At 43.0% G+C, this 25085-nt stretch overlaps 1 protein-coding gene across 3 annotated transcripts in view; it reads right to left on the bottom strand.

Annotated features, from left to right (window-relative positions):
- CDH13 (cadherin 13) overlaps positions 1 to 25085 on the bottom strand; it is a 986514-nt gene that overhangs the window by 935837 nt on the left and 25592 nt on the right. Inside the window, exon 3 of one of the 3 annotated variants that reach the window (XM_069497958.1) lies at positions 1942 to 1953. The exons of the other annotated variants lie outside the window; for them this stretch is intronic. Coding sequence (XP_069354059.1) covers positions 1942 to 1953 — 12 coding nt within the window. The remainder of the gene's footprint in view (positions 1 to 1941; positions 1954 to 25085) is intronic. 3 annotated transcript variants of the gene reach the window in all.

Genomic DNA, 25085 nt, shown 5'->3' with positions numbered 1-25085 from the left:
TAGAAGTGTGTTAATCCTGAATCATCGGCAATCCCTGTTCTGTTCTCTTGCTGTTCTCTGCAAGACTGGGAGGGGAATAGTTCAAAGATCTACCTCAGCTAAGGTGACTTCAGGTCCTAGTTCACCCAGGAAAGTCTTGGTTTACTCTCAAGGATATTCTGATTTGAACTAGAAATTGCAGGGTCACTCTCTCCAGACCCCACAAACGCAAAACACATCTTCTCTGCAAATGGCAACTGTCAATGTTGATGATGAAGATGATGATGCATTACCTGAATTTCGGAGAACGGTGTGGAAGAGGGTGCTAAGGTTCATTACCATTTCTACTCACAGTTTGGGAGAAAATGATAACTCTAATTCACTAGGCATAATGGGGAAGAGAAATACAATACATACTTTCCAACCTTAATTCTCAGCTCTCTGTGCCTGTTCATCATGATTTAACCACCAGGGGGCACCATGCTACATGGGTGGGGGCCATTCACAGGAGAGATACCCCAAAACCACTCATCAAAAAGAGGATCGTCTCTGTTTAAAACAAAGGTTCTGTTTGAAGACCCCTGAGATGGCACCTAGGCACAGTGGAACATTCTAGACTTGGTCGAACCTCTTCCTGGAACCCAAAGGCTGAGGGCACAAAGACAGGCAGAGATAAAAGCCAACCCAGGTGAAGGCTGCATGACCCAAGCTTGGTTGAACACCCATTGGCCTCCTCATAGATGGAGAATTTTACCTCATCTACTAAAGCTCGCACACTAGAACACATGCACACACACAGACACGCACACACACACACACACACACACGCAAATGTGCATGCACATACACACGCACAAACACATCTTTGTGGACAGCTAATAGTTCTTGTCCCAGTTGTCACCTTTTACCACATAGACATGATTTCATGATCTTTGCTATGGTCTGAATGCTTATTTCCCCCAAAACCCATAAGTTGAAATCCTAACCCCCAACATGCTATATTAGGAGGTGGGGCCTTTGGGGAGTGGAGCCCTCATGAATGGGTTTAGTGCCTTTATGAAGGAGGTCCCAGAGAGATCCCTTACCCCTTCCACCAAGTGAGGTTACAATGAGAAGACAGTTATCTATGAGAAAGCAGGCCCTCACCAGACACTAAATCTTCCAGTGCCTTAATCTTGAACTTCTCAGACTCCAGAACTGTGAAATATTTATTGTTTATAAGCCACCCAGTCTATGGAATTTTTGTTATAGCCACCCAAACAGGCTAAAACAACCTTCGACAAAACTGAAGGATGTTTTTCCCTCATTGGATCATTTCTTGCAAAATAGGCCTTGCCTGCCAACAGCTGCACTCCAAATTACTCACAAGTTTACTGGGCAAACACATGTGTTACTCTATCATAGGCATTGTAACCTGCGTCTTAAGTTTTGTCCACCTTGGACTACATTTGCCACACCCAAGAATATTACATAATAAATAGTTGACTTTAGTCATTTTCAAGCAACTATTCAAATGTGATTTTTTTGCCTTAAGGAACACCCAAGTTATATGTCCTCCACCCTCATACTCTTCAACTCTCAGAAGTAGGCTATGGCCTTAGGAAAGCAGAACTTAAGTCAGAGTGCAGGTCTGGTCTCTGGGTGTATTGATGGTATGCCTGCAAGTCATGTTTGCAGAGTATAATTCCCAAGGTGCGTCTTCTGTGCCTTGCCCTTTTATGCCAAAGCACCCAATCATTTCGAAAAAGGATCAAAAGCAATTGTAAATAGTTCCATTCTATATAACCAGTATAGACTCCAGGTAGGATCTAGTATCCATATTTTTTAAGAAATATTTTAGGGTGTAGAGCAGGAAGGAAAACAGGAGTAACTCCATGACAGACTGGACCTCTTAGGAAAGGCCTAAGTTTTGGTTTCCCCAACGCAGGCCCTCCCCCTCCCTGGAATGCCGCTGGTAACAACTGAGGGCCCTGGCTTGGAAACTGGCCAATCAGGAGCCAGAGCCCGGGTGTGCCCGATACATGTAACCTATTGATAAGTATAAAAGCTTTGTTTCCACCCCAGGGCGAGGTCCGGGCTCGTGGAGAGACCACTGCGCTGGTGCTCTGAGCCTTGGACCCTAGCCTGGGCTAGAAAATAAACTCCTTTGTCTGTTGCAGCCTTGGTGACTCTGCCTATCTGTTCCTGGGACTGAGGGAAACCGGTTCTTACAAGGGACAGTCTTCATATATTGAAGTGACTCCCCAGATCTTGCTTCACTGTATGTCCACTAAACTGAAATAGTGAGTCTGTGGTATCCATGACACAACTTCTATGCCCATGCTCCTGGCAGATATCACTAATTGACTGCAGCACACTTTTCTAATGATCTTCAAAATTGTGCGCACTACAAAGACCTAGGTAGCTTTCACATGAGAGTTGACCCACAAAATGAACCCTACTTGCTACCCAAGATGTGTCTAGACACATGATTATATCTAAGGGACTACTGCCCCAGAGACATTCATAGCTGGCCCAAATGGAGTAAGTCGCAGGAACACTTACATGGTTCACTTTCACAGTCATCTTTTTGTTCTGAATCCTGGACCTGTGCTCTGTGGGAATCTGCCAATAATTCCTGACATCCAGGAATGTCTATAGGTGTCAGAACCTGCGCATGTTCTCCATCGTTGGACCCCCAAATAAGATTGAGCCCTTTATTCCCCTGAGATGATGACTCAGTCTGCTCACTTTGATCACAGCTGTTCATTAATTCTTCCTTGCTCATTTTGATTGCCTCAATATAATTAATTAGTCTTTGAGAAGCGGTAGAGAAGAGAAAAGGCATTCCCCACCCAACTTCCTGAAGTAGATTTAATAATAAAAGAGGAGAGGATAAAAAAGTAAAAAGTAAATGTGTTATGGTTTTATTAGCTCTGTGAAAGAACAAAAAGCACACACTTTTCATCAACATAGAAAACAAAAGCCTTTCTGTACCATGTCCTAATAAAATGTAATGTCTTCTACTGTCAGAAAACAAAACTATCATCCACATCAAGTCTCTGTCTCCTTGGCTTGAGTCTCAGCTTCTCTCTCATTTGGCAAAGATGGATTGAGTTTGACTGTGTAGAACAGCCTGGTAAACAAGACAAATGTGGGTTTGTCTGCATAATGGATGCATTTCTTGATCCATGAATGCTCACGTGCCTTGTCTATGCCCTCTATGACCTGACTGCGTATTCTCCCGACCTTTGAGAGCTGCTGGGCCTTCTGGTCCAACCATATTTGTGGGCTTCACTCCTCAGTCTGGCCAATCCTGGTGCAATATGATTAGGGAAGAGGGAGCTAGAAGGTCTGAATGCAATCTCTTACCATGGGTTGTCCTTCCCTATCACTGGGGTGACACAGTGTGGGGCTGGACCAGAAGATTCATGGCACATCCCAGTACCAAGAGTGGCCCCAGCAAGCCAGGCATATTAGGTGAGAGTGGGCTAGCATGGGACCAGAAAGGGGAAGGAGCAGGGGGCTGACAAGCAGATAAACTGGAAAGGTCAGACCAGAATGCTAGGGTCCAGCAGATCAAAACTGGACAGAAAGAGTCAAACAGGTAACCCGGATGCAGGAAACAGGACCCCAGCTGAGACAGGAAGGGTTTCGCAAGAACATACCAGGGCAGCATCTTCTGATTTGCAACCTGTTTTCCCGCAGAGCATTGTTACACTAGATACTCATTACTATTTACTATTACAACTCCTAGTTTTAAGATGAGAACACTAAACTCCATGGGAGTTGAATAACTTGGCTAAGTTCAGAAAGCTAGTAAGTGGAGGCTGGAGCTTGAACCCCAGGTCTAATGTGGCACTGTTCTTGTAGGTAGAGTGCTTCTAGGGCCCAGACATTCTTAGGACTGTGCTGAAGTGTGGGCAAGGACTGTGTGTTTTCTGCCCCCTTAATTCCCAGGTGTGGTGGGGCCATGGCTCAGGAGAAACACCAGACCCTCTGAGTGTCACTGACTTCTGAAAATAGTGACAGCAAGGGGCTAGGCTTTCTCAGAGATACTTCCAATATTTTTCTTAGAAGCAAGCAGATCCATTTCCTAATTAATTATCTCCATTAGCTAAGCTCAATTACTTTGTGTCCACCTCCAAGAATACAACCTTGCTCCTTGGAGACTTCTTATTTGAATTTCCAAGGGGGCAAATACTGCCAGAAGCATGTTTTATGTAATTACATAGTGTAGATATTTCCCTCTCTCTTTACTTAATGATTATTAAATACTGAAATTAACTTCCACACTTGGATATGGATTCCATCAGTTTAAGAGAAAGTAAACGTATAAATGTAATAGAGTATTTCTCCCTGCAGAGTTCGACAGACCGTATTTGCAGAAATACTACCCAACCAGATGCTGGCACATGCCTCTGATAGGTGGCTTCTCTTCTCACTTCTCATAATACCCTTGTCCAGTGTTTCGCAGTGGGAACTGTTTCCAATCAATTCTGCATTAGAAGCTGAAGAGCTTGATAAATGCAGATTCTAAGGCCCCACACCTAGACTCACTGAATCAGCATATCTGAGGGTGGGGCCTGGGTATCTGCACTTTTTTCCAATTTCCCTAGGGGGAGTCTGTTTATACTAATGTCTGAGAGCCCATGAGAACCCACGATAGTTATTCTCCTGATACATGAAGACAATCTTATAGTTGGGAACATGAGGGGTAAAAATGAACGCAAGCCAGTTTCTTCTCATACATATTTGAATCATGAGAATTCAATACATCTTATCTATTATTACTTTATAGTTAGTATAAATCCTGAGACAAGGGCTGGAGAGCCCTGCCTGAATTGGTAGGTGAAGGAATAATCAGAAGGGGCCCGGGGAAGTGAGACAAGAGAGGAAAGGCACAGTGGAGTGTTACTGAGTCAGATAACTGCTGCGGGCAACTGGAGCTAACCTGGCTGAGGCCTCTGGGAGCTGGTGTGGAGCACACAGCTCTCATGACCCCACCTTGAGGGCAGGGAACCTGGTGTTTACACACCGACTCCTGTCAGTGCTCGACTGAGAGCTGCTCCTGGGAGCTGGTGAGTCTCCTGCACTGCTGCCCGTGGACACTGGGCTTCAGCAGCTGGAGAGAGCCCTCAGACAGGGAAACATGGGCAGGCACTGGCTGTTGCAAGTTGAGCTAGCATAACGGTGTGGGAGCACACCTGGGGCACCAATAGCTCCCACTGCCTCTCCAGCCAACTGAAGCAAGAAAGTGTCGGGCGCATTTTGGTGCCTTGCTCAGATAGTGAAGAAGGGGTAAGCAGACACTGTGAAAAGAAAATTCTATCTCATTTATTTGCTTGTTTTTTAAACTGTGATAAAGTAAACACGACATAAAATTTACCATTAATGGCATTTAGAACATTCACAATGTTGTGCAACCATCACCCTATGTAGTTTCACAACATTCCAGAAGGAGACCCTGTATCCATTAGCAGCCACATCCCATTCCCTCCTCCCCCCAGCCCCTGGCAACCACTTATCTACTTTGTGTCTTTATGGAACTGCCTGTTCCAGACAGTTCATAGCAGTGAAATCCTACAGGATGTGGTCTTTGTAACTGGCTACTTTCACGTAGCATCGTGTTTTCAAGGTTCATCCATGTTGTAGCATGCATCACTCCTCCGTTCCTTTTTCTGGTTTATTAGTATCTCATTGTATGGATATATACTCCCTCTCCTATTTTGGACACCACAGAGTCTTTCCAAGAATATTTCCTTGACTCAGGTTGACAATAGTGCTGGGTATTCCCTGCTGGCCATGCCAGGTCAACATCCCTCTCCTCCTCACCCTCACTGTGCTCCAAGACACTGGCCTTTGTAGGCTGCCCTCTCTTCTTTATGGGCTGCTTTCTCCCCTAGCTCTGTTCTCTGGCGTCCTGGTAGATTTGCCTAACAGAAGGTACTGGCAGGATATCAGGTAGCAACAAGTGAGGTTAAGGTATTTTTTCCCTCCAGCTCCGTCCCTGTAGGGGCCTGGGACACTGACTGCCTCCCTCTCTGGAAGACCACCACCCCTGTCAAGTGGTTCTCTCCACTAAGCTCCTATGCCCAGGTCCTACTGGTCCCTCTTTCTCCTTGCCCTTTCAGGCCTAGAAGTAGTAACAGCTTCTTTCTGTTGTTGTGTCTCAAGTACTGAATGTTCCTTCATTAGTTTTTCCCAAATCTTTCCATATCTTTGTAAATAGCCTATTAAATGTCATTCAAATTATTTTAGTTTGTACGTGCCTCTCTTTGCTGGTGGGACCAGGACTAATATAATAATGATCGATGATAGTGTAATCCATCAATATCTTCTCACTCAATCACAGAAGCATATTTCGCAGTGCATATTCCTAACTTTGGGGCTGAGAAATGTCTGTGCTCCCATGTGCAGTCTGCACTTTCCAGAGCAGATCTGCACCAGAAAGCAATTGCTAGAAGGCAGCATAATAGGGGGCTTAAGTACGTGGCCCCTGGCATTATACTTCCTGGGTTCAAATCTCAGCTCTGTACCTCCTGGCACTATGACCTGGGGAAAAGTACTTAATCCCTGCAAGCCTCAGATTCATGATGTATAGAATGTGAATTAGGGTGCCCACACTATCTTGGACTAATACACAATATGCAGAATGTTCTTAGAACAGGGCCACACATGAGAAATGCTTAGTAAATGCCAGCTTTGTGTTAACTCTCATTAGACTTGGCCTCACATCCCCCTCTCTGGGTCTTCCTCAACTGGTTGCAGCACTATCTGTGCGTCCTCTCTGTGGGCCCATGTTCTTCCCAGATGCTGAGCCAGCAGTGGCCAGCACTGCAGGACTCCAGCACCAACTCTCCCCATCCCCCAGGGGCAGTGAGTGGGGAATATGAGGACACGCAAGTTCCCCATAGACACGGGACCCTCTGTTCCAAAGAAGACCCCTGGGGAAGTCCCTACCCCTGTGCTGTTGTGTGGCCTTCCTTCTTCTCCTCCTCTTCTTCATGAGCACCAAGGAAATCACCATGTGTTGAAGATTCACTCTGGGCTGATAGCACATGTCGTTTAATGGTCCTAACAACCCTATGAGGCATGGTTCCTTTTTTAAAAGTCTGTTCCACATCTGTTTCAAATGTTTTAAAATCTGTTCCAGATCCATTTATAAAGTCTGTTCAAAAATAATATTATTATTTCCATTTATGCAGGTAACAGATGAGTACATTCTCATTGTAAAAGATCCAAAATTTAAATAGCATGAGGGGCCATTAGTATCCCCATTTTTCTGATGATGAACCTATAACCAAGCCAGATTAAGTAATGTCCTCAAGTTCTACTGGGAAGCAACTCAGAGACAGAATTCAAAATCAAGGGAGTTTGATGGCCTGTGTTCATATTCTCTATATTATGCTGACCTAGTCTATAGGACTATCTTCTGCCTCAGTTTCCACCCTTCAGCATCCTACCAGGCCTTAATTTCCTATCTGCTCCACTAATGTTTAAACCTTCCAGGTATACAAGCCATTAGTAGGATGTGAATCCTCATAAATGACCTTGAAAGATCATAGCTAAACTGGGAGGTTGTGTCCAACACTTCTAGCTCCCTGCTTCCCTGCTCCCTGGCCATGGCTGTGACAACCAGCTTGTCATGGATGTGATCAGACAGCACCTGGCCTCAGCTGTGCCTCCTATTCCCTCATTCTGCTGAGAGGTTTCCCAGGCACCTTGAAATGGAGTTCCCAAGGGAACCCATGGGGTTACTCATGCTTGGACAGTTTGGGAACACAAAGGAGTTGACATCCCTTGGGCAAGACTTGACCAAGGGTGGATGAGAACCTCTCCCTGAGACAGACATTTCTGAGTGCTTTCTATGGCTCTCCTCAGAGTGTCCTGAGAGGAATGTGGCTCACTTGCCCATAGCAGTAATCAACCTGCTCCTCGAATGGGTTGTCCCTCCTTCCCGATTGCACTGGCCCCTGTGCCTCTGTCCTATTTCCTGGAATTACATCACTCCATCCCTCATATTAGGCTTTGCTTTCTAGGGTGAGTGCAGGCTATGTCAGACATGATGAAAGAGTTGTTTTATTCTGTAAATATTTTATTGTGAATAACAGGCTCTAAGAGATAGACTGCCTAAGAGAGAGACTCCTCACAGTTTTCAGGAACAGAGTGGCCCAGATCTTAAAGGAGATGACTGTACCTACTGCTGTCTCCTTAAACTCTATGCTCTCCAAAGGCAGATCAAGCCACCTATTTCGCACAGGAGTAGGCATGTAACTTTGGCCTCAAGGAAAGATTCAAATATTTCTCCATAATACAAAACAAGCAGGGATTCACTCTCCTAACCAGTCACTCAAACTTCTGACATGTTTTATTTTCATCCTGAGAAGGCTTTGCTTCATTCAAGAAAATGTTTGAGTACTTAGGACCAGCCAGGATTATGCAAGTCTCCAGAGATAAGAGAGTAAACGTAACCTAGTCCTTGCCCTAAGGGAGTGAACATTCTAAATTGAAAGCACATAAGCAAACAGGATATTCTTGCACCTTGCAAAAAGTACTTTAACTGGGGCACTTATGTAGTGAAAATTGAGCTTTCAGCGCAAAAAAAAAAAAAAAAAGAAAAAAGAAAAGAAAAGAAAAACTTCTCTGTATACCATGCATTTGCATTTTAAACCAGCATTAATAAAAGTAATATTTAGCTTCATCTTACTTCCTTTCTGGTCCTAGACCTGTGAACTATAGTGAGATGAAATATAAATCATCCTCCCCTCTATTCATCTATCTATCCATGCACCCATTCATCCAATACATAGTGAGCTTGGTGACAACATTTTTATAGGAAACAAAAGTTTCTGATGCTGGGTATCTTGCATGGGGACTTGGGGAGGCCAATGTGAAGGGCAAAGATGACAGAAGATAAGTACTTTTCATGCAAGACTTCTATGCACTGCTTCTTACTATTCTGACCACAACATATCAAAATTATGCTAGATTTGCAACTATAGATTTCCTGGAACACATTTGCAGTCACTTTTCCAACAGGGATCATGCAGACATCAATCATTTAGAGATGGCAAATACGTGAGAGCAAGGTCAGAAGCCAAGTTCACTTAGATTAGTTTGATTGGACACTTCAAGAAAGGCTTCATGAGGACACACTGAAACCATTAAGACAGTTAAAAAAAGAGGAAGAAATGCCCTGTTCCAACAAGAATGTCTAGTTCCTACCCTCAAAAATTTTATGTGTTTGAAAAAATTGATAGATTGTAGAACTGGAATCAGCTGGGTTAGTGCAGTGTGATTGGAGGAACTTGCTAAAAAATCTATCAGCATTACTATAGATATGATAGTGCATTAGGTTTTGTGATCCTAGAGAGGTAGGTCTGAATCCTGCCTCTGATACCGCTAAGCTCCTACTTGGAATGAGGCCTGATTTTCTAATCTATTGAAAGGGCCAAAGTCTATCTACCTACTTCATGACTCCATTAATTCAGTCATTACCTCTTAATAACCTAAAAGGTGCCAAGCATTGTGCTCAGCAATGGGTATTCAATGAGGAGTTAAAAAACAAACAAAAAAAGTAAAACTGTCCTTCCCCTTGTGTAGTTTTGAGTCTCACTGGGGAGACGAACACTAATCACAAATTCTCATAAATAAGTGGTACATGATGGTTATCACCTGGGCTCTGGAGAAGAGGTACATGGTAAGAGGGAATAGGTGGGATCTGATCTAGACTGAGGGTCAGCCTTGCCCAAAGAAGTGACGATAGTGCTGAAATCCAAAGGATGAATGAGTCTGAATTAGGTAAAAGGTTCAGGGGTAAGTTCTCGGTAGAGAAAGCGATGTGTACAAAGACTGTGTAAAGGCTATTGTGCATGATAGTCTCAGCAACTGAACAAAGACTGGGGTAGTTGGAGCTCTAAGTGTGGACCGCGTGAGAGGAGATTGGAGGAGTTGGTCTCAGTAGGTATATCCTATGCAAGGTCTTATAGTTCATGTCCAGGGTTTTGTTTTTTATTGAGTCCCAAAAGCAATGGCAAGGCATTGAAGTATTTTAAGCAAATGAATGACACGGTCATAAGCATTATACTGAAGCTTTCAAAGGATCACTCTGGCTGGGGAGAAGAGAGCAGAGTGGAGGAAGGTAAAAGTGACTATGGTGAGACCAGCTGGGAGGTCATATTGGTATTCAAGACAAAGAAAAAATAGGCCGGGCGCGGTGGCTCACGCCTGTAATCCTAGCACTCTGGGAGGCCGAGGCGGGTGGATTGCTCAAGGTCAGGAGTTCGAGACCAGCCTGAGCGAGACCCCGTCTCTACTAAAAATGGAAAGACATTATATGGACAACTAAAAATCTATATAGAAAAAATTAGCCGGGCATAGTGGCGCATGCCTGTAGTCCCAGCTACTCGGGAGGCTGAGGCAGTAGGATCGCTTAAGCCGAGGAGTCTGAGGTTGCTGTGAGCTAAGCTGACGCCACGGCACTCACTCTAGCCTGGGCAACAAAGTGAGACTCTGTCTCAAAAAAAAAAAAAAAAAAAAAAAAAAAAAAGACAAAGAAAAAATGGCAGCTCAGATTAGGATGCTGGCAATAGAGATTGAGAGAAGTGGATGGATTCCTGAGATATATTAGGGGGCAAAATTGACAGGATTTAAGTTGAATATGAGGGAGGGGCAAGACTGGTTGGATGGTGGTACTGTGGTTTGAGGTGGAAAACAGTAGAAAACAGTGAGGTTTGGGAGTGAAGATCACACGTTGATTTGGAAACTGTAGAGTCCAAGGTGCCTTTGACACATGGAAGAGGGATGTCAAGTGGGCAGTTGGATGTATAGCTCTGGAGCTTGGAGGTAACTAAACCAAAAGACTAAATATGTGAGTCATCGGTGGTCAGGTAGAGGAAATTTAAACCATGGACATGGATGAGATGATTGTGAAAATAAATTTTCATATGCAAAGCACCTAGAATGCTGCCAGGCACAGACTGGGTGCTTAATCAATCTTTTCTGCCTCCTTTCCTCCCTGTCCTTCCAACAATAGGATAGTGAGTGAGTTTGGGTACACCCCCAGAGAAGCTGGTTCATGGAACAAGAGAGAAGAGCCAGTCTTCTGCTTATGGATGCTCCAGTCTCCCAAGGACATTGTCTAGGTTCAGAATAGCTCTGTGCAGGAAGAGCAACACCCATGTCTCTTGGCTTCTGAGTTCCCGTGCTCTCCCCACTGTCTGCTTTTTAAACAAGGTGTTTGTGCTAACGGCAGAGGCCACAAAGGCTAAACTGGATATGTAGAATAATTCCCTCTTCAATTTGAACTTTAGCTGGACCTCAGGAGGAAGGCAGGAAAGGAACAGAAAATGTTCCTTTGTTATGCTTGCCAAGAGCGGGAAGACGAGTCCAGAGGGTTTGGTGACCTCCGCACCAGAAAATATTTTTGCATAAATTTTCTTAAGTACCTAGAAGAACATCTTTAACTGAAGGAATTATAATGAGGTAAATGCAACTCCATTCAGCTTTGAAAACGTGCTGTAACGTCAAGGGGTTAAGGAGTCAGCCTACCAGAGAAGGGGGCTGTCTTTGTTCACTGGTAATAGCAAGCTTACCGAGCTCTGGAAAAGCTCCATTTTTCTATGTGTGTGACATCTCCAATTTCTTCCTTCCATCAATTTGTCATTCCATTGATAGACTAGAGCATTCTCCTCGGTGTCCATTGGTATGTTTCAAGAATATATCCACGTAGCGTATAAAAATAATAGATGGGCCAGAAGAATTTACAAAGAAATAATCTCAGGTTCTGCTCACATTTAAGCCGAGAAAGCAATGTCACGATGGGTAATGTCAGCAAAATCTTAGGATGAAATTGTTTCCCTCTAATTCTCCATAGTGTGACTTTTATACTTTTTTTCAATATACCGTACTTATCCAATACCACTTTTAAGGTGCAAAACCATGAAGACAGCTAAAATGATATTCATTCCTAACTATGCTGAGAATGTTTGAATCCTTTCTTCCTATTCCTATCAGAATAAAAATAAAGGTATCCAGCAGTATTCTAAATGCCATGCCTCAAAGCTCTGAGATACTCTTTCTTCTGACACCTGATTGACAGATTATGGCTTTTTCATATCCATCAAATTAATAGATTATGACTTTTTGAAGCCAGAAACTATGCAATTATTGCCACATTCTATCTATAAAGAGATAACTTATTCTTTGTCATCCATTTGTGTCTCAGAAGGCAGCCTCTGTCCCGCCAACACATATCATAATTATAAATAATTTGGTTCCTCCTGTCTTTCTTTCTTTGCAGTAGGCCCCCACCTAGAACACCTACAAAATAATTCACTTTGAAAAAAATGTTAGCACAGGAGATGACTGATACGTCTCATATTTCTCAATAAAGTTTTGCAAATTTAAATATCCACCATCTATGTAATCCCTGGTAAGATCTCCCTTCTGGATTTATGTACCTGATCCAAGGACTTCTCAGGAACAGAATTAGGAATACAAGTTATCAAGATATTGTCAAGCCCAGGTACTTGCCCCTGCTGTAGTTAACTGAGAATTTCAGTTTGACATTATGGAAACAGATGGAAAAGAAAATTTCCTTAACTATCTGGAGAATTGATTACACTTTTCATTGTGCCCCTTCATTTGCTTTAACTTCATGTTCATTGCAAATACCTTAAATCAAAGACGGAAACTAAGTGATCCAACTATAATTTTAGTTACAGGTGCAATCTCTTGTCTGACCTGAAGAAAGTGATCTTCATAAAGACAATTTAAAAGAGGGTGAAAATTAAGCTGTCAATCACGCCAATCAAGATGGTGACTTCCATAGGCAAGACAGGTGCCAGGCCACCTGAAGGGGTAAGGACTTACTGAAATGGGGTGGGGTTTCCTGCTAATTCCTCTCTCACTAAAAGTGCTTGCAATCCAGATCATGAGGATTTTAGGGCTGCCCCTTCAAATGTCCATCCTTAAAGAGGAAGAAAAACACAAACAGAAGGACCAACATAATCAGCTCTGTTCTCCCTCCTTGAGCCCTAGAGTACATCTTTCAAAGGTTTGGAAGAGACATCAAACTTTTATTCTCTAGGCTTGGTTAACACACTAACCAATCCACATACTAAAGATGCACATACTGAAAGAGCACATTGCCAGGCTTGGATAGAATTTTTAAGTATCTCAATTTGAGTAGACTTGGAGTTGCTGCCCATACAGTTGCCTCTGTTGCTAATGCTCCCACACTGATAAGCTTCTATGCATATGTCAAGAACCCATGCCAGTGACTTCTCTGTGAAAATTCCCTCTCTCCACTGTAACATGAACACTCTTCCTCCTGCTCTCAACATATATCATGTTTAGCTAAAAAGATACACTCAATTTTTCAACTCAGTATTAAATATAATTTCTTCAAGGAGACATTTCCCATCTCAGCCAGGATAAAAACCTTTTCACTCCTTCTCGTTTTACTCTTCAGTTTTCTGTGGGATTGGAATATTTCATAATTAAAAATAAAACATTGAAATGAAAAAAAAAAACTTTTCACTGTGCTGTGGCATTCTCCCTTTTATAACCTTAATGGATCCCAGAATTATTTGTTTAATACCTGTCTTCTCTGGGAGGTTTTACGCTTCACCAGGGCAGGGGCTACGTCTATCTTGCTCACCACCAAAAGCCCAGTGCCCAGCGAAATGCCTGGGTTATAGTCAATGCTCAATACATGTTTGTTGCACTGAAAATTTTAACTCCCAAGGCTGTCTCCTTAGAGATATTCACTGCTGGTGAGTTCCTAGCAAGAACTGTTACAACAGCATTCTCAGTTCCCTGTATAAGTGCGAAGCCCAGTGAGTGTTTGATGAATGACTGAATGAATGAATGGTTGAATGAATGACGGAAGAAAGGGACAAATGACTGTGAGAAGAAACAATAGGAAGAGGGAATCAATAAAGCACCTACATCTACCAAACTCCTACTTCGGGCAAGGTGCTTTAGGGAGCACTAAGAGGGAACACAAGAAGCAAAAGATGTTTCCTTTCTTAAGTGAAACATGAGATCCCCACCTACCATGAAAGTCACAGGAAATCTATGGGAAATAGTAAATCAGTGAGCTTAGGTAATTTAATGGAAAGAATATTTAAGGGAGAATGAAAAAATATTTCAGGGCAACTTCCAAGAGGCAAACCCCAAGGCAGATGGAGGAAAAAGTAAGGGAGTCAGTGACTGACTACCTAGAGGTGTGTGTGGGAAAGCAGGGGGGTGGGGGGTTTATGGGCAAAGAGGTTAGAGATGAATTGAGGGGAGAATAAAGACAATAATTTCACTCTGGGTGATTTCAAGAACATTAATATCGATGGCAGAAAGACAGTGGTTAGGAAGGGACGAAAACTGACTTTAAAGTGATCACAGCATACTGATACACTGAGTTTAAGGCCATGGTGCATATACAGGAGCTCAGGAGTAAAATCAGAATATAGAATTATATGTATGAGTCTAATTCAATAATACCAGCTATCAAGTATTGAGGGCCAGTAATGAGGAAGACATTCTGCTAAATGGTTTGCACATATTATTATCAGTTTGAAACTTACAATAACCCCATGAGATAACTATTGTTATTGTTTCTATTTTATTCCTGTTTTACCGATGTGAAAACTGAGTCTTAAGAGGTAATTTTTCCAAACTCGCACAGTTGGAAAGTTACAGGGGTATGTGTATCTATCTTCTCTTACATAAACCAATAGGTTATGAATAGAAAAGAAGCCCTAAGAACACCCAGAAAGCAAATGAAAGTCTTTAAAAACCTAAATCTGAATCTAAGAAATTGAGTTCTGGAAAAGCGTGGGCATGAAGTTAAAATTTCAGTTGGGTTCACAAAGGTCAGCATTTTTATCACAGTCCATGTAAAAGATCGGGATAGACTATGCTATTTCAGTGGCAGGTTAAGAATTTGTGAGGAAAACACACCTCCGTATCTTAAGACTATGTTATTAAGTTTGCTTTAAAGATTTATCTGTTTTGATATTGGGTATATAGTTGTAATTCTTTTCTTAAACATTTAGTTTTAAAATTTTTGAATAAAGATTTGGAAAGGCTGTTTATAAATGTGGTTTGCTTAGGGAGTTACCACCCTGAATATTGGGAAAAGAACAGGGCTTGTGGATTGGCTCATGTGACAAAGGCACTGTACTGCCACTTCGTAATGATGTATACACTATAATACAGCAGCAAAAATCAATGTCTTACATCCTGAAACAAGACCACACCAACAACAACAACAAAAAAAATCCTTCTGAGTTCCCTTCTGTTGTCTTTTCCATTTGTTACTTGTGTAGTTGTGTTCTTTTTTTTTTTTATTTACTTTATCGACAAGCAATTTATAGTAGTAGTTGAAGAATATGAGGTTTGGTGTGGGACACAGCTGGATTCAACTTTCAATAGAGTCAATCTCTGGCTTTATGACTTTTTTTGTTTACCCCATCTAAATGCCTACAAAGGCTGATATGAAGATTTAATGAGATCATATATGAAAAGCACCTGGCATCTTTTCTAGGACATAGTAAAACTCCATGATAGTCATCATTGCATTATTGATATTGTTACCATCGTCCATGACAGAGGATACTGGGAAGTCTCCATAAGACTGCGCCTCCAGGAGGATGAACACTGACAGCCATGGGAAAAATGTTTTGTTTATATCTCAGGTACTAAACAGCTGTTACTACATATTAGGACCAGATGTTGTGAAATGATATGCAACATTATGCCCAATTCCAACTTTTACTGAATTGGCTGTTGATGAAAAATGACTACTAGAGGAAATGATTTATTAAAGGGAAATCCATGGATGACATGTCTTTAAGTTTCATACCCGACTACCCCAAATTACGTGCCAGTCTATATACTCTGAACGCTGCAAACGTATGGCCCATTTTGAAAATCTGTTGTTAGCTCATTCCGAATTATAGCCCCATCTGTCCTTCTACCCAATATTCTGTGTGCATCTGCCCTGCTACACCCAGGTACAGCAAACCTGGGCAGTGCATGGTTGCACCACCTATAAATGCACTCTTTCTTGTAGTTGTGAATTTTTTAATTGATTCCAGAGTTGCTATGGCTTTTGTTTTTGTATCAAGTGATTTTTTTTCTCACTTAGCACCCATAGGTGCCTAAAGGAGAATTCAGCACAGAAGATAGGGAGAAGGAAAAGAAAAGAAATAGTTCTGAGTTGTTCCTTCTTAATTGTAGGCCACAGGAACCATTATTCTAACTCCATTACAAAACCTTCAGGTTATTTCCTGATTCCTCTCGATGATATTCAAATGAACTGACTAGGGGAGCACTTGCAATTCATTATAAGGTTGGATATTTTGGTGGCAGCTGGCAGATTTCTGCTCTACTTTATTAAACCTTCCCAATAAATTCTCAGGCACAGGAAGTGGGCAGTCCAACTGGAAGCCCTGTATCTGGGTAACTCAAGAAACCCAGGCAGAGCTTCAAACCCTGAGACAAGCAGCAACTACCCAACAGGGGCTGCTTTCCCCTCCGTATGTGCTCCTTAGGCAGGTCAAGAACAGGGAGTGCATGATGGCTTCTCTTTATCTTTCAAACAGAATACTTACAAATTGCAAGAAATTCTCCATACTGAGAAAACAGAATATATCTCCACCAATGGGGCCAGAAGAAGTATTTAGCACATAAGCTGCCTTATAACGACCCATTTGTCAACTCCCTAACTAGAGTTCAGGACATTTGTCTTCGTAAGCCTACTAACCCGGCTGTGGTATATCTCACTAGAAAGAGTGATGATCAGGGAGCAAATGGTTCAGTCCAATTATATATGCTTAATTGATCTACACTCCAGAGGGCATACTCGTATGGAAAAGGTTTGCCAACTAATCACAAGGGAAGAAACAGCATCTTAATTGGGATGGCTTTACATTGGGCAATATTACAATTAGTTACAATGTCTAATAAGTTATCTATAATGCTTTTAATGAGGAACATTTAAGTCCTTCTGGAATTTTTCCAGTCAAATTAATTCTGAGGACTGGAGACAGTATTACAAGTAATGTTATCAGAATTACAATTAAGTTCCTACTAGAATGTGTCACTTAAAATAAAAGCCTCAATGGGTAAGTCCTAAAAGACCCACTATTGTCTCTGCAGACTTTATCAATGTAGTTGTGAATAAGATATATGGTACCAGTGTCCATTTTCCATGAACTTGATGGGGCAATATGATCTCCTGGGCTTAAAATGCCAGGGCAGGCCTACATCAGACACCTACAGGGCTTGTACTTGTACCTAGGACTTAGGTTTATGCAACATGCCATCCCTGTGTCCAACGATGCCCAAATGCCACCAGAGAGAAAGAGCAACCTTGAGAGGTGTCTGATGATCTGCAGTGGGTTTCACACCATGCCCCTGGGCAGTCTTGCTGGGGCCCGAGGCCCAAGAAGTCCTAAAAGCTAGTTTATGACTTCTCTGACTGAGGCTCATCCGTGGCCTGGGGGTCCACATAGTTTAGACCCTTGGCTGTGATAGTAATGACAGCAATAACAAAAGCCATCAGCAGGACTGCACCATGCACCTGGGAAACCCCTAGCATAATAACAGTCCCTGTCATCACCTCCACTTTCCACAGGAGGAATCTTGTATTCACAGAAATTCTGGAACTTGCCAAAAGTCCAAAGAGGTACAGGTCTGATTCCAAAGCAAGAGCTCTTAGCCTATCTTTGACCAGTTACTTCTTGGTTTTCCCTGCTCTGTCCCAGACATACGGCTGGGCTATGACATAGCTCAGAGCACTCCAGGAGGCCCAACTTGCTGACAACCCGTAGGGCAATAGTTTCCAAGCTTTAGCGTGCATCAGAGCCACTCGGAAAGCTTGTCAAAATATAGGCGCCTGGCCCTCACCCCAAGGAATTCTGAGTCAGTAGGTGAGAGGTAGGGCCCCATCATCTCTTCACTTTTCACACCATCCCAGGTGATACTGAAACATGTGGCCCAGACTCCTGCTTAAGGCAAAAGCATTGTCCTAGTGGTTTCCCCTGAGTTGTAGCTTAGGGATAAGAACTGTCCCCCTTTTCCAATATAGGTTCTGAATACTTCACTTGCCCCTTGTGGAATAAAGTCAAGTGCACTAGAACCAGTAATAGACTTGGCAATGTGTCCTGGGCTCTCTTTAATTATCAGTGAGTCTGACACATCTCTGGGGTTGGCAGTTCTTATAAATTCTGCTTTCCCAGCCTGGACAGCACTGCTCACCTTGTGATCAGGGCTCACAGGACACAGGGAACAACCAAAGTCTTAGGTGCCAAGATTCAGTGGAACAGTTAAACCAGAAAGCTACAAGCCTGTGGTCTGCATGCTGCCTCTTGCAAGTCTTCCTAAATTCACTGGGTAGGCATTTCCATCACCGTGGAGGGGGTACTAGCCATCCTACAACATTTATTTGGTATTCGTGGCACTGGATGCACAGATGATCTCTAAAGACTCAGCGTGCAGCCCTGGTAAAAGTGTAGCAACAGAAGGAGTAACATTCAAGTAGAGACAAGAACCTGTGTTATTAGGTCAGTCAGACAAATACAGGTGTTTCTGAAAAACTGTAGTAGGCTTTAACTTATCTCATTTTGAGACAGCTTTAAAAGTGGAGCATAAAAAGATTGAAAAGCCTCCCAGACAAAACAGTTACGAATGACAAGGCAGAGGAACGGAAAAGCCCAGGGTAAGCAGGAGTGAGCTGTGGGGTTCAGATGGTGTATGTGTGGAGGTGGGGGGTGTCACAGTACTGACTGTGATTTCATGACTGCATCACACACCGTGGTGCACTGCTTCGGAGCGTCCTTCACCTATGTCATGTCCCAGCTCTGTGTGGACTCTGCCCAACTTCAGATAGGGGCAGTGTAACAGCTCCTGCCTCCCATCTGGCCTGACAGCTTCCCACCTCCTGCCAAAGGGCTTCCTTCTTGACTCTGTAGAGGAGCCCCATCCATGCACGCATAGCCCAGAGGGGCAAGGGAAGGAAAGCCTCTTGGGCAAACACTTGGCCAATGGCAGGTGGGAATAAGTGGATAAATTCTTCCTTCTTCTCCCCACCCCACAACCTGGGGAGGCAGTCTTCTCAGGGGCAGCGTCCTACAAACCTATCGATCAGTTGCACTTGGAGCTGGCCAGTGTAACAGTGCAGCCTCACGTGGCTTCCCCTTCATGCTTGCTTGCTTCACTCCCCTTCTCCTTCACCCCAGCTCCCTGGAATTTGCTTCCCCAATACAATGTGAATGTATACACTGTCTGCTTTACAGGGTACCCAGCTAAGTCAGTGACTAAAGGCCAGTTTCTTAAATTCCAGTACCCAACTCTTACATTCCTGCTTCAGCTGCTAGTAGGTGAGGCAATGTAAACAAGTTGGTATAATACTTTGACTTAATGACACAAGTCAAAGTATTCCCCTCGCAGGAGGAACAGCTGAATCCTTTGTCAGTTTAAAGAGAATCACCCGAATGCTCAGAGTTGGCCTGGAAGCAGCAGGGCAATACAGGTTTAAGAAAGGGCACTAGGACTCATTACTGAACTCAACTCAGTGGCAGGAATTGCACAATGCGTTGTATAGTGTTTCTCTGTTGGAATTGTTACCCATCTTGACAAGGATCCTGATTCTCAAGAATGTGAATTAGTGTCATTTGGGTAGTGGGAAGGCAGGCTGGCTTGGGGGTTAAACGACCTACTGTTAAGTTCTGAATTCACCAGCTTCCACCTATGTGACACACACGTATCGGCACACCATTTAACCTCTCTAAGTTTTAGTTTTATTATCTCAAAAATGGATGTTTTAACAGGACTACCACCATATTGTGATGTGCACAACAAATAATCAAACATAACCCACATGGCTCACTTGTCACAGTGTCTAGGTTATAGTGAATAGCCAAGAAAAATTAGCCATTATTGTTGTTATTGTTATTGCTATGTGGTAGAGCCCAGATGCCAATGCAAGTGAGTCTGGCTCCAAAACCTGGGCTATTCCCTCCCAGCCCACTGCCTACTCCATACAGAGCACACCGTTAGCTCAGGTACCCACCAAGTCTTCCAGCGTGGCTGTCCTTGTGGAAGGGATAAACACAGTATATGGCCACCCAACCATCTGAGAGAGAGGGTTGGTCACGGCCTTGTTGCCCATGACTCAGGTGCTTTTCATTGAAAGGGGCATTGACTGTCTTACTAAAGTGGCTCTATTACTTAATGTATACAACGAGGTTTTACCTGTGACATAGTTGGCACAAGTGATAAGCCATTCATTCCCCTAGGTGCATGGCAATTGCAGGAGCTTAGAAAGATGAAAAAACACCTAAGGACAAATACTTGACAACTTCCCCGAGCAGGTTCCCCAAAAGCTATGGTTCTAGTCAACTCCACTCAGGTGGTTCTATTAACTAGGCTCTAACCAACTAAAGAGGCAAAGAGAAAACCCTCTGTGCATGTTTCTCAATCATTTTCATTGGTTTTCATCAAATAAATCTCCTTTGAATTACAACAGTAGCACAGCTAATTGAAATATTCAAACAATACCTAAGTAGAGAAAATAAAAAGTAAACATCTCTCCCTTCCTCCTCAAGGTAATTAATGCTGACAACTTGGTATGCATCCTTCCAGTCCTTTTTCTACATCGATACAAAGATGCACATGTGTAGTACATTTGTTTTTTAAGTAAAATTAATATCATGAAGTTTTATAACTTGTTTACCTGGCAATACACAAGGGAGACTTTTCTATACCGGAATAGCTGCATCTACCTTATTCTTCTGAGAACATGCAGAGTAGTCTATTGTATGGATACAACTTCATCTATTAACCCAGCTCTGTCCAACATATCTCTCTGTGATGACGGAGATGTCCTGTATCTGCACTGCTTAACATGGTAGCCACCGGCCACAAGTGGCTATTCAGCAATTGAAATTTGTCTGCAGCAACTTAGAGACTGAATTTTTAATTTTCTTTAATTTGATTACATGAAATTTAAACATAAACAGTCACATGTGGCTGGTGGCTACTGCATTAGTGCAGATTTAACAAGTCCCCTAATTGAAGGGCATACATTAGTTGTTTCTATTAAATATTCTAATGTGACGCACATCTGTGTGTGTGTGTGTGTGTGTGTATGTGAGAGAATATCTGAGTGCTAGCTCATTATCCCCTAATTGAGATTTTCCTCAATAATTTGTGTTCTCTACTAATAATAAACCAGTTTCCTACAATCCGTAATTCCTTACTGATAGAACAAAAGATCAGCTCGTACATTTGGAAACTAGTCTTAAGGCATGGAGCTTCCCAGATGCATGCAGCATCGTCTCTGGAGTTGCACAGTTGCCCCACAGCAGCCCAAGAGGCATGGGCCGTCTAGAAGGTGCTAATGCTGATAGCCAGGCTTTCTGCAAGGAGACGCCTGCATTAATCCCCCACTTGGGAAGAGGGTCTGCTGGTTGCCTGGCATGAGAACAAGCTGGTAACAACCTCTTTCCTCAGTGTTCACAACAATGTGCCGCTAATAGTGCCCATAAAGCAGGACAAGCAATATTTTAGTCTGTTTCTTAATGTCTCTCGATTACCCATTCCTATCTTTTCCTGCCCATCCCCAGAAAAGCATAAATAGAGGTTTGGCTGCACTTCACGTAATTAGGCTGTGATCAGAGCTAATCTGTCTCGGTGGATGGTACGTGTGTCCTCAGGACTATCTCTCATTACAACACGGCGAGGGGAGAGCTTGATGCCAACCTCGCTGGGTCAGCATGAACCATGCGCTGATGCTGGATCGGGATCACAGGAGGCAAAGGAAATGGACAGCTGCACCCCTCTGGCAGGAGACACCACACCAGCCCCTGGGCAATAATCACTCAACAAACAGCCCCCTTCCCTCATAGAGACCGGCTTGCTTTGAAGTGGCCACCCCCGTGTTCCTGGGAGGTGGGTATTTGGTTTGTTTTTATGACTTCTTCAATGAACTTAATAGATTTTTTTTTCAGAATATTATGAGGCTATAAACATTTTGGTTACGTATAATGCCTTTGCCTCGCCCAAGCCAGGGCTACAAGTGTGCCCTTCCCCCATACAGGATTTTTTTTTTTAAGCTTAATGAGTGTTAAATTCTAACCAGTTAGACCCTTCTAAAAGCTCTTTTCATCTTTGTTTACATCCACATATATTTTACTTTTATTTCCAGAACAAAATTGTACCAGCATCAACAGACCTCTAAATAAAAGAAGGAAAAACAAAATCACCCGTGACGCTGAAAGCCCTACAAATCAAACTGTTTTCATTTTTCTGTGCTCCCTTTCTGTCTTTGTTCATGTGTATACATAATTTATGTCTGAAGCTGCTCTGGTGTCTTTGGTTCCAGGTATGCAGCGAATGGGATTTAATATAACTCAACTGTCTGGCAGATTTTCTTCTGGGCCCTAGGTCTTCTTATTTTTTCCACTTTGCCCCTGGCCTCTGACCATTTCTGTTTTGCCAAGGCATGCTCTGAATTTGATCCCTGTGCCTCTGCTGGATTGCTCCTGAATGACAGACTTCCGCCAACTGGTGCTCCCTCTTGGATTTCCCCATACCCGGCAAACACAGGAATGCCCATGCTGGGTGATTTCAGTAGGAGGCTGTTATAATTGGTGGCTCCTCTGCCATATTGGGTTGGTAAACATTTTAAATACAACCCTTGTCTGCCTTGATGTAACTCAGGTTTGCTACACAACTTCCATGCTCCCCAAGTTTGATTGTTCTACTTGCATCTGTCTGACCCGTGTTTATCTTCAGCTTCCTAATCCTAGACAAACCAGGATACTCAATTCATTGAGGTTCCCTGGCCCCTGTGATTTCTGGGTCACCTTTTTTTCTCCCCTCTCTTTTCTCAGTAGCTTCTTCTGAAACCCAGAACCTCAGCAAAGCTAGTTGCAACCTGTAGAATAAATGCAATCTTACTTTCTGCTTTTTAAAATTTGCATGGTTTTCCCAGTGCTGCTATATAAGCCTCCAAGTTACAATTTGTTTTGGTTTTCTACTGGACGGATGTGCCACAACTTCTAACTATTCCTCTAAGGCGGTTGTTCTCAGTGCAGAGTGACTTGCCCCTGCCTTCCCAGGAGGCACTTGACAGTGTCTAGAGACATTTTTGGTTTTCATGGGGGAGAAGTTCTAATGGCATTTAGAGGGCAGAGACCAAGCATGCTTCTGGACATCCTACCATGAACAGGACAGCCTCCACCACAACTATCTGGCCCCAAATGGCAACAGTGCCATGGTGGAGAAACCCTGCCCCACCATGTAACATTCAGAATTTCTTGGGTGTTCTGTCATGACATTTTCTTTCTTCTTTTTTTTTTTTTTTTTTTTTTTAGACAGTCTTACTCTGTTGCCCAGGCTAGAGTGCCGTGGTGTCAGCCTAGCTCACAGCAACCTCAAATTCCTGGGCTCAAGCAATCCTCCTGCCTCAGCCTCCCAAGTAGCTGGGACTACAGACATATGCCACCATGCCTGGCTAATTTTTTCTATACATATTTTTAGTTGTCCAGCCAATTTCTTTCTTATTTTTTTTAGTAGAGACAGGGTCTCACTCTTGCTCAGGCTGGTCTCGAACTCTTGAGCTCAAACGATCCGCCCGCCTCAGCCTCCCAGAGTGCCAGGATTACAGGCGTGAGCCACCGTGCCCGGCCTCTGTCGTGACATTTCCATTAGTCCTTAAGTCCATTTTACTCACCACTGTATCCCTGTGCCTTGCACAGTACCTGACCTGAGGTGGGTTCTTGTGGACATGATGTTTCATTTCTTTGGGATTATTTCTTTAGGAGAAATTCCCAATAGAGGAGTTATGTTCATGCATATAGTTTTTACATGCACGCTTGCAACAGTGAGTATGTATTCTTTTCTGTTACTAGATTAACATTACTTTTTGTACCAGTTTCCATTTGGGAATGGACTACACACTGCTATTGTTAATGACTGTCATGAGTGCACACAGCCGGCACCTAAACTCAAACTAGCGTCCGTGCTTCTGTAGCCTTGCTTCTGCCATTCCCCTCTCAGTGGCAAGGCCATCTTTCCAATATCGTGACTGTGATGATTCATGCCTGATTATGTTTCTACCTTTGGGGTGATTTCCATGAGGTTGGTGGTGAGCATTCTTACTCCAGTAAACAAGGAGAGAGGGGTAGTGGGATTCAGGCCACATAGAGAAGTTATGCCATCTAGATGTCAAGCTCAGGTGGTAATAAATCTTTGAAGAAGTTGTAGCAACTCTTGGGAGCCATCAGCGACCAAGCACGTATTTTCCTCTAGCATCATTTTCTGTAAAATGGGGATCATAACACCTATTCCAAAGTGGCCTCCGTGCTCACAGCTTCCGTGAACTGAGCCTGGGATGATGCCCAGGAGGGTAGAGGCAGCATGTGATGATGGAGAATGCTTTGGGGACTATGCTCAAAACAGTCCAAGAAAATACAGCCCCTTGGGAACTTTCTTTAGTGCTATTTCATCTGAATATGAAGTACATAATCAAAGCAGAATTACAGAATTCTCCACATATACATGAAAAAGGGAAAATTTTCCTCCATATGCTTTCTTTTATTGAGTATCTACTTTGTCCCAGGCACTGAGAATACAAAGAGAAACAAAACACACCGAGCACACATTCAAATGGAGAGAGATAGTCATGCCACCCACCATGTGCTGGGGAGGGTGCCACACTCTTTAGGTGTAATTTAATCCACACAACCACCCTTTGGGATCAGAACTATCTAACATAATTTCTCTGTGGAAATTGAGGCACAGAGATGTTAAATCATTTGCCCAAGTTCACACATCTAGTAAGGAATAGAGGTGGAATTTATACTCTGGTAACCTGACTCCCATCTTAGCCACTGAGCTACCTTCTCTCTTGAGACAGGTATGGAAAGAAGTAAGTATATTAAAATGCTACCAAGATGGGATTTATCACAGGAATCTAAGGCTTCTTCAACATTTGAGAATCAATTAATGTTATCCATCACATCAACAGGAAAAAAGAACAAAAATCACATGATCATATCAATAGATGCAGAAATGGAGGGACCTTAGATGGAAGCCAATCTGAAAAGGCTACA

This window comes from Eulemur rufifrons, chromosome 23, assembly GCF_041146395.1.
Source record: "Eulemur rufifrons isolate Redbay chromosome 23, OSU_ERuf_1, whole genome shotgun sequence".
NCBI classification, from domain to species: domain Eukaryota; kingdom Metazoa; phylum Chordata; class Mammalia; order Primates; family Lemuridae; genus Eulemur; species Eulemur rufifrons.
Note: the sequence above shows the minus strand (reverse complement) of the source record. Positions and strands in the feature narration are given on the sequence as shown.